This window comes from Rattus norvegicus, chromosome 5 (genome assembly GCF_036323735.1).
Source record: "Rattus norvegicus strain BN/NHsdMcwi chromosome 5, GRCr8, whole genome shotgun sequence".
In the NCBI taxonomy this organism is placed as follows: Eukaryota; Metazoa; Chordata; class Mammalia; order Rodentia; family Muridae; genus Rattus; species Rattus norvegicus.
The window spans coordinates 102,660,228-102,674,549 of NC_086023.1; the positions used below are offsets into that span (position 1 = coordinate 102,660,228).

General features: G+C 43.6%; 1 protein-coding gene across 3 annotated transcripts in view; it reads right to left on the reverse strand.

Moving 5' to 3' along the window:
- Ttc39b (tetratricopeptide repeat domain 39B) overlaps nucleotides 1–14,322 on the reverse strand; it is a 104,834-nt gene that overhangs the window by 10,969 nt on the left and 79,543 nt on the right. For all 3 annotated transcript variants that reach the window (XM_039109510.2, XM_006238350.5, NM_001106665.1), the window contains 8 exons: nucleotides 13,592–13,700; nucleotides 12,788–12,855; nucleotides 12,644–12,703; nucleotides 10,837–10,998; nucleotides 9,420–9,511; nucleotides 8,137–8,263; nucleotides 5,484–5,592; nucleotides 1,230–1,347 (listed from right to left, as the gene is read on the reverse strand). In XM_039109510.2, coding sequence (XP_038965438.1) covers nucleotides 1,230–1,347; nucleotides 5,484–5,592; nucleotides 8,137–8,263; nucleotides 9,420–9,511; nucleotides 10,837–10,998; nucleotides 12,644–12,703; nucleotides 12,788–12,855; nucleotides 13,592–13,700 — 845 coding nt within the window. The remainder of the gene's footprint in view (nucleotides 1–1,229; nucleotides 1,348–5,483; nucleotides 5,593–8,136; nucleotides 8,264–9,419; nucleotides 9,512–10,836; nucleotides 10,999–12,643; nucleotides 12,704–12,787; nucleotides 12,856–13,591; nucleotides 13,701–14,322) is intronic.

The window sequence follows — 14,322 nt, forward strand, 5'->3', positions numbered from 1 at the left end:
AAACTAGAAGCTCAGGGAAACAGTTGAGTAACAAACAGTGTTTTAAATCTAGAGCAACTGCTCTGTGGTTCTAACTATGATGGATTTTTCACTTTTGGATACATACATTAAAAATATACTCCTTATCAAAAGTATAAAATGCAGTATGATACCCCAACGTTTCCATTCTAAATGGCTACTCTGTTTGCTATATAGTATAGATTTGTGTCAGGTTAATTTTAGTTTACCAGGCTATCACCAAAACTAGTCTTAGATGCCAAAGAGAATTAAGAGCGAGACAGTTGTGCAGAAGGAAACGTGGGGACTACAGAGACCTGAGACTTTGTGTCTCCATGGCCATACAGGAGATGAAGCCTACCATAGAAAGGAGGTATCTGGAGCATTAACCTGGAAATGGGAGCTGTCCTTTGGAGAACGGGCAGATTAGAAAAAAAATATTGAGTCAATGTTTAAAAATCGGGAGATCTGACATTAGATGCAGCTTCCAGATTCTTTATGAAAAGTAGTAGAGACCCCTGCTACTGGGCCCACAGTGTACAAAGTGAGTAGTTACAACCTTTAGAGAACACAGTGGCTACCGGTTTATTGACAGGCATTCACCCTTGCTCCAACTCTATGAGAAATATCAGGACAGTACTGTCATTGATATATATATAAAATCACCATACACAGAAAGACATGCACTTTGAGAAAAAAAAAAACAAGGAGTGGTATTTATTACCTTCCTTCCCTGTCAAGTTACCATGAGGGATACTCAACCTCTAGGTTATGCTGTCTCTGTCATCCAGTGTCCCAGAATACGTGCAGAATAAATGAAAGCGATACACACATGTACAACACGTGCACATACCACGCCCCTGCACCATACACACATACCACCCATACATCCCCAAACCCCCACACACATGCACACCCCCACACCATACACACACCACACACACACACCTTACACACACATCACCCATACATACATTTACAAACCCCCACACACCACACACTCTACCCCACCACCACTCCCCGCCACATACAGAAGTGATAGAGACCAAGTGAGTTTGAGAGAAGCCCAGCAATCGTTGACGGCGCTTAGCAACTGTCAGCCTGACTATAAGTTTGCATTTTGCCGTCATCTTTAAACACTGAGTGGCAATGTGTAAAGCCATATTCCACGCAAAAAGCTTTGTTCACGAGGACAAAGGCTTGGTCATCCATGTACTCGGGCTAGCTCTTACCTTTCCAAAACATGGTTGAAACACAGCTCGGCTTGCAAGGGCCGCTGTAAGTTTTTGAGGCAACATCCTTTCAGTAACTTCACCAAGCATTCGTCGTCCACGGAGTAGTCAGTAAAGTCTTAAAACAAGAAGCATGAACCAAGGGTTAAAAGCTCGGTGTTATGTGGTATCTAGGATGGGGCTAGAGCCTCGTCTAGGCAGACACTCTGGGCTGCCCTGCGCCTCCAGCCCGGAAATACTTTCAAAAGATCCTAATCAAGAGGAAAACTAACTGACGTTGGGTTTTAGGGGGAACCCCGGGAAGCATGTTCACTAACCCACTACACAATGCAAACACTTGCCGAGAAGAACGCTGAACTCACTCCCTCTCCCAGCGTTATTACCGTGTGTTCGCAGGCAGATGTTTCAGGTGGTCATTCTGAATTTTGTGGCCTTAGCTACGACAGGAAACCTGAACTCTAAATAAAGCATGAGCTTCATTAATTCTCTCAGAGGTAAAGGAGGAGGAACCAGGCTGTCTCCCCCTGTTGTTTTGGCTTCTAACTCTGCTGGCGCCTGCCCGAGCAGGAGAGGATAGTGCTTCCATATGGAGAAGCAGATGGCCTCCCACCCGTTCAAAATGCAGGAAGCAGAAACCCCTCTTCCAGATCATTATGTTTACAACCTATCAGTTCTCCCAGGTTATGTTCTTTTAGGGGGAAATTATGCCATGAAATGGTTCCCAAATACAGGAAAGGCACCCAAAACCCCACCAACTTCCATGCTCCTAGAGAACGCCAAGTATTTCCTTTCCCTGCCTGGCCCCCGCCGTCTAAAGCTCAGTTTGAAGGTATTAAGGAGAGTGAGCCGCATCGCATGGTGCCGTGGCTATGTGACAAAGGTAGTCATGCCCACGTGTTCCATGCGTGAAGGCTTTCCTGCTTTTTTCTTTTGCAAGTGACATGTGAAGAAGCCATTCCAAGACAGACTGCTAATTTACACATTTCAGGCTGTGACAACAGTGTGGAGGGGTGGTAAAGGGAACTGACTAGACACCCAAAGTCCCCAGATTGAAAGTCTCATGCTTTGGGGTTAAGCCTCAGGCCTCACCAGTGACACACGCCAGTGTTTCCGTTCACAAAGCCCTCACCTACTGGAGGTTTCCAGTGCTCCTCACCCAACTAGAAGGGGCTCACTTCACTTCTAACTATCAGGTGCTGACACATCACTAGAAAACCCACAGACACCAACACCTCTAACCTTTCCCATTACTTAGAACTACCTTTCCCTACAGCTTCCCATCCCCAACCCATGCTGCTCTCAAAGATGTCTGCTGAGAAGCAGGTCAGTCAGGCCTCAGCCCAAAGCCTCAGAAGTGTCCAAACTGGACACTGGACTTTAGAGTCACTGCTGCGTATCCCATTCAACCATGAGCAGTAGTTTCTTGGCAGTTTGTGCTGTGGCAACATTTGCTTGCTCAATGAATGATGGTTTTTGAGGTGGCAGAGACAACTACCATTGAAAAACCAGGGAAGTCACTCTGCGGGGATCTTACGTTAGCAATGTGACAGAGGGGTTCATATTCCACATCCGACATAAACCTCAGAAGCAAAGCCACAGTTTCCTCTGACCACAGCACACTGTCTGTCACATGATCACTCCGTCTTGAGTCGAAGTCTCATGAAAGAGAAAGATTTCAACAGTTTCCATCTTCAATTGGAATTTTTTATTTTTAAATCCCTGCAGCAAGGCTGGCTCTGCAGGTGAAGGTGACTGCCACTAAGCCTGGGTTTGCTCCCAAGGACCCACGTGGTGGAAGAACAGTGCAGTGCCACAAAATGTCCTCTGACCTCCACACCCAAAGAGAAATAATACTGTTTGAAAAGTTGTTATTTAAGTCATGGCAACAAGGCCCACTCTTGTGTGCTGCAGTGTAGCTGCTGAGGGAGGGCACCCCAAGAAAGAAGGAAGCTTGGAAACTACAAAAATATCTATGCTGAGCATCTTAGACACTCGCTGCTGCAATGCGCCAAGCAGGAAACGTGGAAGCTGACTGAAACGTGAAAGGCCACCAGACTGCAATCCCTTCGTGTGACGGATTCTGTTTGCTATATAATGTCGCCACACAAATTAACTGCAAGGATAGACAAAGTGGGTCTGCTGCCAACTTCTGCTACATGATGGATTTGTTTAGACTTCCAAAGAAAACGGTACAGAAATTAATACCACATGCCGACCGACGCTAAGCATGCCTCCAAGAGTGCGCGCTTGTGTCTAGGGTGCCCTTTGTGTGGATGGCCAACCTTTACTCACTATGTCCAGGCACCGCCGTAGGTCACTAGTGTCCTCCTACCCTGTTTTTGAGCCACAAAACCAGACCACATTCTGATTTCTAATATGGGCTGGGGTGGAAGCCCCCACAACCTCAGGCTTATTATATAACTCAATTTTCCAATCGCAGATTCCTCACCCCTCATTCTGGAGAATGGGAGCTTAATTACTAAGAGTCAGGAGCTTGGGGTCGGAGAATGTCCCTACATACAACAATAGTCCTAAAAACCATTATAAACTTAATCTGCAGGAACTGGTGATCAATAAACACCGAAGGACAGAGCTGTGGCAAGCCTGGTGTATCTGCTGGAGTCTGAGCTCATTTACCCAGAACCTTCTCAGGCCTCTCACCTGAAGAAGCCATTAGAAACAGAAAAGGCAGCACTTCCCCCGTACCAGACTATGGTGCAAGCATTACTCCCTTAGTTCTTTCTCTCCAATAGAGACCAAAAACACCCTGAGGGTGCAGAGTCTGTTCAGAGAAAATGCACTGCTCATCTGCAAATGTGACTGACAAAAGATCCACTCTTAGGGGTTGGGAGGATACAGTAGAACACCACAGAGGCTGGGGATCCATCCTACAGAGTTTGGGGAAGCAGGGGACAGAGGGGGAATGCTGGCTAATTTTCTGGCAGTTGGGGTGACACCATGCAACTGTGTTCACATAACCCTGCAGACGTTTTTCCTTTACTTTCCAGTTTGTAATTTGTGGCCATGTGGAAAAGCCACACCAGCAAGCGCTATCTTTCTCCCCCTCGTCTAAGTCTATGTCAGCTATGGAAACACTAAGGGAGTCTGAATAAGCAAATGATTAAATTAGTCAAATTCACTGATCAACAATGAGCACTACTGAATTTGGTCAAAATTTTAAATTTTTTGGAGAAGCTTATCTCATGGACTCCCATTTTAAAACACAGTGGCTTTTACTTTATGTGTACGAGTGCTCTGCCTGCTTATAATGTGTGCTACCACCTGAGGGCCTGGTGCTGAAACTGGACTAACAGGCAGCTATAAACCAGCATAAGGGTGATGGGAATTGAACCTGGGTCCTCTGCAAGACTAGCAAAAAGTCTTAACCCCTTGAAACTGAGCTATCTCTGCAGCCCTCCATCTTATTTTAAAGGTAAGCTGACAGACTTCCATTTTATTTCAATTTCAAAATGACGTGGCTGTGTTTACTTCCATACAAAATAAAACATTTTTCTTTTTAAAATATTTCAAATAAAATAGCAAAGAATACCTTATATGCATTAGATTGGCTACCATTCCCTCTTGCTTTAGTCGCATGAGTGTTTTGCCTGTGTGTGTGATCATGTGCACCCCTGGTATCCTGGAGTCCACGAGAGGGTGGGATGTCTCATGGACCTAAGTCTAAGGCGACGGAGCCATTCAAAGCACAGCGCGGTGGTGCTAACCGCATGTGAGCAGAGGTTTAACTGTCATGGCGACAGTGTGAGAGGTAGCAACTTTAAGAGAGTGGTGCTGTGTGCTGTGTGCCTCGGTCTCTCCACGCCATGCCCTCTGCCCCCACAGGGAGTAAGAAGGTTCTCCTCAGCTGCAGCACCTTGATCCTGTACCCGCTAGTCTCCGCATCTGTGAAAAACATCTTTTTACTCCTCATAGATCCCCCAGCCTATGGCATCCTGTTATAGTTTATAGCTGCTCCTTGAAAACAAAGATGCTGACTGGTCCTTCTTTAAACACTGGCCATGTGGCTATACCATAAAAACGGGCTCTCATCTTATACCACGGTCTTTTGTGGCTCATGTCCGTTGTTTAGAACTACGTTCCCAGGACTCACTGGTGTCACAAGAGATGCTGTTCTCCCTTTATCTCGATGACAGGCACAAGCTCCAGTCTTGCTCTGGGGATGCCCACAGATCAATGTGCTCCAGGGAGAAACAGGAGAGGAAACAAGTGGAGACAAGCCCTGCACACACTTACTTTGATTTTGTAAGGCCTCTTCAGCCTTCTCCACAGTCACCAAGAGGTTTTCAGAAAGGTCCTTTCTTTTGCCCACTATTGAAAAGCCGTTCCAGACGTACATCATTTCCTATGGGAGAAGGATACAAAACCATTGGCAACTACATGAAGTATTGCAACAGGACAGTCAGGGTCTTGTTCTAACCTTTCTTCATTTAGAATTCGGTGACAGAATTTTTCCGGGTTTTACTATATCCCTTTTATTTACTATGCCCTAAGGTAAGTAAGCATATATCTTATACTCTTACTAGAAAATCACTCATTCATTCAACAAACACATACTAATTACCTACTAGCATACAATCCTTGGGTAGAATATAGATATGGAAGTAAAACAGTATTTTAAACTGACACCACGAACAATTTTGTTTAACATAAATTTCTGTTGTTACTTTTAAGTAAAGGGAAATATTTTAAAATGTCTGCCGCTTGTTTACATAAAGTGTTTCCAAGCATATCGCTAGAAATGATCATTGGAATATTTATTTTACTGGGCTCAGGTTCTTTTATATCATTAAAAACATGTGTCGGCCCAGTAATGCGATCCAATATGCAGAAAACGCACTTGTTTTAAGGCCATATGGCTGAATGACAGCTCCTGAAATGTAAACTAATGACTCCTCCTTGCAGATTATATTTAATGGGCTAACACATGAGAATTTTTTTTGGACCAAAAGCAAATGTGTTTTTGCTTCAAAATATTTTTCTAATGTCCAGATAGTGCAGTTCATATTTTGAAGGGTCTAGGATGAGCATGAATTTTAAGTTGTGACAGATATTAGCAGAGCAGCCGTGGCTATGAGGCAGGAAATGACGGTGTCAAGTTTGTTTTATGGTCCTAGAAACTAGGAGCACAATTCAATAATGTTATTTTTAAATTGATGATGATTTAAAGTTTCTTATTGACAGTATTTATCGAAGAGAGAGAGGCAAGCTTGGTTTGAGATTTTTATGAAAAACGGGCTGTGGCAACAACCCTAGATATGACTAATTCTAGTCAATTCTTTGTCACTACACACCCGCCAACCTTCAGTGATCCAAAGCATGATAGGGTCTTAAACACTCCAGTGTCTGAGTTCTAATGTAGACAAAGAAATGCAATGGCTCGGGTAAAGTGTCTGGAAAGTTCTTTGACACAGAGAACCCTCCCCAGTGCAGAGCACTTGATAGAAGAAGCGAACGGAGCTAAAGCTAATTAAGCAACACAGGCATCAGCTGGGAGAGGGGTTTAGGCATCTCAGTGTTTAGCACAGCCTTCTTGTTGCTGTCTGTGCTTGGGACACAATGACAGGTCCACTGCAATTCTATCTCTCCCTATCAGTCTAATCTTGGGGTTCTGTGGGAAACACCTGGGTCTAGGCTAGCTGCAGGTTAGCTCCTATCTGACCCTGGTCAGGGGTTACATTCTCATTCCTCTTAAAATACACCAAGAACTTCTGAGAGTCAGCATGAAACAAGGATAACCCAAGGAAACTGCAGGACATGAATGGTAACGCAGAAAAGGTAAACTGAATGAGCCTGTGCATAAAGACGCTCAAAGTCTCAGCGCAGGAATGCAAATTAGAAGATTATCAGTCATTTGAATTGATACAGGGTTTTTTTTTGGGGGGGGGGTTGAAACAGCATTATATACCCAACATTAGCACAAGACCTTTAACTAAGAATTCCATTTCTTTGCAAGCATTCCTAGGGAATTGCATGTACATGTAAATGATGTTCATTGTAGCACGTCTAATACAGTAAAAACTGGAAAATGCCACATAACATTCAAAGGAGATGATTAAATAACCCCCCAAATAAAAAAGGTTCATAGAACCACACAGGAGGACCGAGAGGACAGTGTGCACTGAACAGCTTTTCTCAGAAAAGAAGGCTTCATTTTACAAATTCAAGTCAAGTTGTGTTTTTCACAGTGGCTTGGCCGAAACAGTGAGGCAATTAGGAGGGTGAGCTCAAGCAGGACTTGAGCAGCCTCTAGTCCTGCAGGACAAGGTCCCTGCAGTACAGCATGGCAAGTCCAAAGGAGGCTCCCCTGGGGGATGAGGGTGGGGGAGAGACCCTTGTCTGCGGAAGGGCGTGGCTCGGAGATGACTTTTCCGTTGTTTACAATTCCACAACAAAATGGCATCGTTTTGTTTACATGGGTTAGACACAATATTTTAGGGGTAGAGAAGGCTAGCCCAGGCCTCAAATGTGCACCAATTCTCTGACCTGGCTACCCGAGTGCTAGGACTACAGGTATAAACTGCTGTGCCCAGATTAAACAAACTATATCCTTGAAAAAGTGTGCTTTAAAGGTTTCCTTTACTTTATTTTTACAAAGCTATTAGAAAATGTAAAATTGAATTTGTGATGTTTTGTAATTCAATTCTACTTTATTCAAAACGATTTTTTTGAATAGACTTGATCACAATGTCTAGAACATACTAAGTAGTCAAAACCCATCAGGTAAAATTTTTGATTTTTTAAAATTAGTTTATGCATAAATATAAAAATATATAATAGTTCTTAACTGAGTTATAAGCTTCACAGCCAAAGGTAAGGAAATACATTCTTCGAAGCTCTCGACAGTGACTTTATCTCTAGTGTATAAACAGTGAATAAAAGCAGATACCAGGGCTGGCAAGACGAGTTTTCCTGGGACACCCGAAGAGGGAGAGTACCTCCGAGCCTTCCTCACAGCGAACTTCTCGGTTGGGAGAGATTTCCCGGCGATTCTCTGCTTCAAGCCATCTACCTGTCTGTGAAGATCCCACACAAAAGCCAGTGAGCATACATATCGGTCACAACTGAGGTTTTCAGACTACAGCATAGCCCAGTAGCAAATGCACATTTTTGGGCGATACCCAGACCTGAGTCCTAGGGTAGGGACGGCGCTCTGTGGGTGCACAATTCCATGAGAGCCACTGACATACTCCTTCAGCTTAGCTAGTATCTTACATCTGTCAAACACTGCCCATGCCAATCTAGGTGTAAAATTGTCGATTTCCATAAATAAGCAGAAAAGAGCTCAAAGTATTTATCCAGCAAGAGGGAGGGGTATAAAGTACATTTCCTGTCACTGTCTGCAGCCACTACTCAGATCTATAACATAACATGCCTCCAAAGAGAGCCATCCACCTGTATAACTTGACAAAGCTAACCACACCTCTGGCTTTGTGAATTATCATGTTAGGATTTAGTATTTTCAAAGTTCTCAGGAATGCTGGGTGGGGAAACGGCTCAGTAAGTAAGCATGCTGGCTCACAAGCCTGAAGAACTGAGTTCAAACACTCGGAACCCGGGTTGGTTCACACTCATGCCAGTCAAGTGGAAGGTCACCAGGATTTGCAGGCCACAGTCTGCCTCCATGTTCAGTGACACCCTGTCTAGAGGGAATAGGGCAGAGTGTAGAGTGGGACACCTGACATCATCCTCTGTCCCCTATACATGTACAGACAGGTATGTGTGCACACACGCCTGTACATGATGTGTACATACAACACACATACATACAAAATCTAAACACATGGATGAAGAAAGACTACATCTTTGTGGGGTGGCTTCTTATGCATAATTCTATGAATGCATAAACAAGGAAAAGAATTCAAGAAAAGATCCAGTTACATCACTGAAAGACTCCAACGGCTGTATGAGAGAGCAGGTGCAAAGCCCTGGAAACTAAACCCTAATTCTAGAAAACAAGTGTAGTGCTATGTTTCCATGATTCCCAGACATGCAAATGTATCTGAAATCATACTAAAGAATCCATGCTGGCTCTCGGCTAAATGCATCACTCTAAGTGTGTCCATAGCAGTGAGTGGAGAAATTGCAAACTAAGGAAGTAGAGCATGAAGCAAAACTCAGATGTGTCTTAACACCCCGGGGTCTCTGTGACAGACACAGTCTCATGCTCACCTGAACAGAGACACTACATTCTCCTTAGTCACTGCCACTTCTTCCTCTGGAAGCATGCTCAAAATGGCAGCTTTCAAGAACACATATGTTGCCTTGAGGGGAAAAAGACAAGGGGCTCGTGAGAGAACACTCATAGGAAGGCGACATTCTAACCTCGCACACCAGAAGTAACCGAGAAACCGTGCAGGTGTTACCAAGGCTAACTGTTTCTCCAGGGTCCCAGCACTGAGACAGAGAGGTGGATATGGGCCCCACCCTAACAAGAAGCTCTTCGCAATTGATATCGCTAGGAATGCGAAAATCACTTTTCTGCAATGGAGTGTCACTGGGCATCCCAACCACACTCCAGGCAGGACGTGGCCCCATGCCTACCCCCATACCTAGGAGAAGCTGGCCAACACAGAATGAACTCCATGGCTTTGGTCTGATTGGTTGGTTGGTTGATTGGTTAGTTGGCTGGTTAGTTGGTTGGTTTATGGGGGTTGTTTTGTTCTAAGGTTTTCAGTTTATTAATCCTGTCAGTGTTTTCGTTTTCATTTTTTTGATTTATGGGTTTGTTTGTTTAAAAAGAGAAGGGGAGAGAACATAAAGTTGGGTGGGTAAGGAGGAGTTGGGGGAGGGAGAAATGATAAAGTTCATTGTATGAAAAGAACATTTTTACTTAGGAAGAAAGAAGTAAGCAAGTACAGGCTTCAGCTCTCTGCACCAACTGAAGTGATGCAATCCCAGCACTTGGGACGATGATGCAGGAGGACTGCCATAAGTTCACGGCCAATCTGTGACTCACAGTGAGTGCCAGGCTAGCCTTGGCTACAAGGTGAAATTCTGTCTTAAAAGAACAAAAACAGAAACAAAGGAAAGGAAGAAACCAGGCGCTCCAACATATGTGCACAACTGCACGATTTTCAGAACTGCTTAAAATATACCAGTAACTATTAAAAGATCTGTGTCAGAAGACAGCCACACTTTTCAGTTAATGTAACCATTCCCCTATGGCAGACCATGACATCGAAGTGGGAAAGTAGGCAGAAGGAACAGTAAACCATGACCCCTTTCTCCCAACTTCCCTAAAGTGGCTCAGAATTAACGTTAACTATCACCAAAAGCTTGATCACAGGGGTACTAAAAGTTTACAAAACTCGCCAAGATTTCAGTATTGATGCTCAAGGGCTGTGACCAAACATGCAGTTCATCCTGGCAGTAAAATGCCTTGTTGAAGAGCACTTTGGGGAGGAGTCTAAAAACCTGGATGGCTGAGGCACCTGCAATTACACCCTAGCCACGTCCTACCTGGGGTGTGGTCGGTATACCCACCTCCTCCTCCTGCAGCCTCTACACTGAGACAAGTATCCATCTTCCATCACAAACCACCGTGGTCACGCAGCAAGCAGAGGACATGACAAAAGCAGGGGCTTACCTTGGACCATTTACTCTCTTTGCAAAGTAGATCTGAATAGTAATACGCCTGCATCCAATTTTGTTGGTATATATAAATCCACATTAATTCCCAGTAACAAAGATGGTGAAACTGTTTCCACTCTTCTTGAACTGAAATGCATTTTCGAAATGTTTCTTGAGCCTATAAGTCAATTGCACAAAGCTGATCATCCAGATATTAGACAAGGAGACAATAACCTAATGGGAAAATACATAAAACGCTTTGTACAAAAAGAGCAAAATCATCACTCATTAAGCCACTCAATACGCTGTTCTGCTCTCTTCCATAATGTATGGCAATGCAATTAGTCTGTTGCTTCATTTCACTCTGTGTGGGGACCTCGTGCTTTAGAACACAGGAGTAGGAAAGCCGCTGTCCAAGTGAGACGGAAATGCCAAGTTCTTTCATAAAGCACAGACTATAATGGCGTAAGGATCTTCACTGGACAAAACACACATTAAACAAAATCCCATAATCAGCAAAAGGTAACTAAGCCCTTCTCAGAAAGATTGGTAAAGATGTAACCAGGCCAGTCAGAAAAGAATAACTTATAGCAAATTCATAAACTGTTAACTAAATTTAAAAGTTTGGCCTAGGAACGTAGTTTGGTGGTAAAGCACTTGCCCAGCATGCAAAAAGCCCTATACCAGCACAACAAATAATGGTAATAATAAAACTAAGTAAAAAATTTCAATTCTTTTTTTATACTCATCACATGGGCAAAAAATTAAAGGAGATGTCCCAAGTTGACAAAGAGCACTAGAAGTGTTTAGAGATTCATTTTTTTATATATACACGTGAGAGCCTGTACACATGTGCATTTGTGGTCACATGCATGCCTGGTGGCTACAGGGGCCAGAAGGGGGCGTCAGGTCCCTTGGAACTAGAGTTGCCTATAGGCAGGTGTGAACCACGTGACGGGGTGCTGAGAACTGATCCTGGGTCCTCTGCAAGAACAGCAAACGCTCGTAACTACTGCGGCATCTCCCCAGTCTGTTCACCATTTCTTTACAGAAGTTTGCACTGAAAGACTTGAGAAAGGCAATTTGCCTGGAGATGTCAAAGATGCAAGGATCGTCTGACCCAGAACTCTACACTGGTAAGTTTGTGCACAGAAACATTTATTGGCCAGTCACCAATCACAGATCACTTTAAGAAGTGTAAAATATCCATCTTGTAAAAGGAAATCCAGTCATCAAAATGACTATAGGGAGACTTAAATGTACAACCAGGAAGGTAGAGCTGGGGTTTGATATAAATAGAAAAAATGTTTGATCTCATTTGTGTGGATTTCATAGACACACACACTGTCACGCACACACACACTCTCACGCACACACACACACACACACACACACTCTCACGCACACACATGCAACGCACTTCTCTTTAGCTTTATGAGAGTTAATGGACTAGTTCCTTTGATGAGGAACCATGGGTGCATCATAGGTAAAAAAAAAATAGCTTCCAAAATGAATGCAGAAATAGATAATGGTTAAAGTTTTCTGAAACGTCTTATTAAATGCCCATGTATTATTTTATACATTCTTTTAAACAATATCAATATATACTCCACCATGAACTACTTCACATGTGCAAACATGTATGAGGTAAGTTACTAAGTACGACAACACACATGCACAAAGTAAAAAGCTTAGCTTTCCAGAACCACATTCCTATTCATTTTTGCGAGTCCACATAACCAAATTTACTTGTGTTGAGTGACCGTGTGACGGGACCCCTCCCACACAGACACTGCCCTAAATACCCTGGCTGACATGGCTACCTTTTCAGCGTTGCCTTTCAGCAGCTCGATTCGGGCATGATAGAAGAGGATGAGGGAGCCCTGTGGAGAAAGGAAAGAACACACTTCAACAGGCAATGGCGGCTATGGGTGCCGGCTGAGACAGACAATGGACACTGAGCATACATTTGGGAACTGCTGAAGGAACGGTGCAAGGAGACTCTCTGCTTCCGCAACATTCACTTCTCCTGTACCTAGAAATGGAACAGACACTGCTCAGTGCTCACAAAACACAGTGCACATTTACAACCAACCCCCAGCTCTCACTGACACACAGCACAAAACAAAATGGTTGTTTTGTGTTTTCATCTGAGAATGGAGTGACTTAAAGAGCTCCACGGCAGACAAGTCCTAAGAGTGGAAGTAGCTATCTCAGACAAGTCCTAAGAGTGGAGGTGGCTATCTCAGACTCCCACTGACATTTGTATTTTTCAAGGCAATGTTACCTTACATTACCTCTGAATTTAATTTTCTACAAAATAAAAAAAAATGGAAATACTAAGATGAGTGTAGTGAAAATACAGCCACCTAATACTTAAATCTTATCTAAAAATAGATTTTAAAATGTTTAATGAGGCAGTAGAGAGATGGCTCAGTAGTTCAGAGCATTGGCTGTTCTTAAAAGAGGCCAAGTTCAATTCTTAGCACCCATATGGCAGCTCACAACCATCCATGGCTCCAGTACCAGGAGATCTAATTCCTCGTCTGGCCTCTATGGGCACAAGGCATGCACCTGGTACATATATGCACATGCAGACAAAACACTTATAGGCATAAAATAAATAACATACGTGCACATAAGCAACTTTGAAATTGTTCAGTGAAAACAATCGGTCAATGGTCTCTGCCAAAGATCTCTATGATAAACCTCACCTCCTTCCACCTTAACCCAAAAATTCAAAAGTCAGTAGACAGACTACTAGCTCTTACCGAGAATCAGGGAAATGTAGGTATGGAAAGCCAGAATTGTAAGGCAACAGAGTGGGGACCGCATGCTGCTTCCTGATGCACCTTCCCGTAGCTGCAGAAGGCCCAGGTCCTGCACAGAGTGATTGCATAATAGAGAAAAATCTGACTGAAAAATATTATATTTTGAAAATTTCATATCATTCATATGTCCTGCCCTCCACGAACATGGGGTTTTATTTTTCACACTCTTAGAATAACGGCAGTATTTAAATAGAAAAAAAAAACTTCATAGTTTAAACTGGCATAAGATAGATCCTGTTGTAACTGTCCCAATCAGCTTTAGTTGTCCACTTAATACAGCATAGAGTCATCTGAGAGGGAAGCTCACACCAAGGAACTGCCTGGTTCAGACTGGTCTGTCACATGTCTTTGGGAGATTGTGCTTGATGCATGAAGACAGCCCACTGTGAGTAGCACCAATCCCTATGCAGGTGTGCTGGGCTGCACAACAAAGCTAGCTAACCATGAGCCCATAAGCAGGCAAGACAGCAAGCAGCAGACAGACTTCCCTCACAGCTCCTTCTTCCAGATTCCTGCCTTTAGTTCCTGCCCTCACTTCCCTCAACAAAGGCTGAGACCTGGAAGTACAAGATGAAATCAACCCTTCCCTCCCTACGTTGTTTTTGTTCAGTGTTTCATCATAGCAACAAATATCAAACTAATCCATATTGATCATATGATTGCATAAAGAG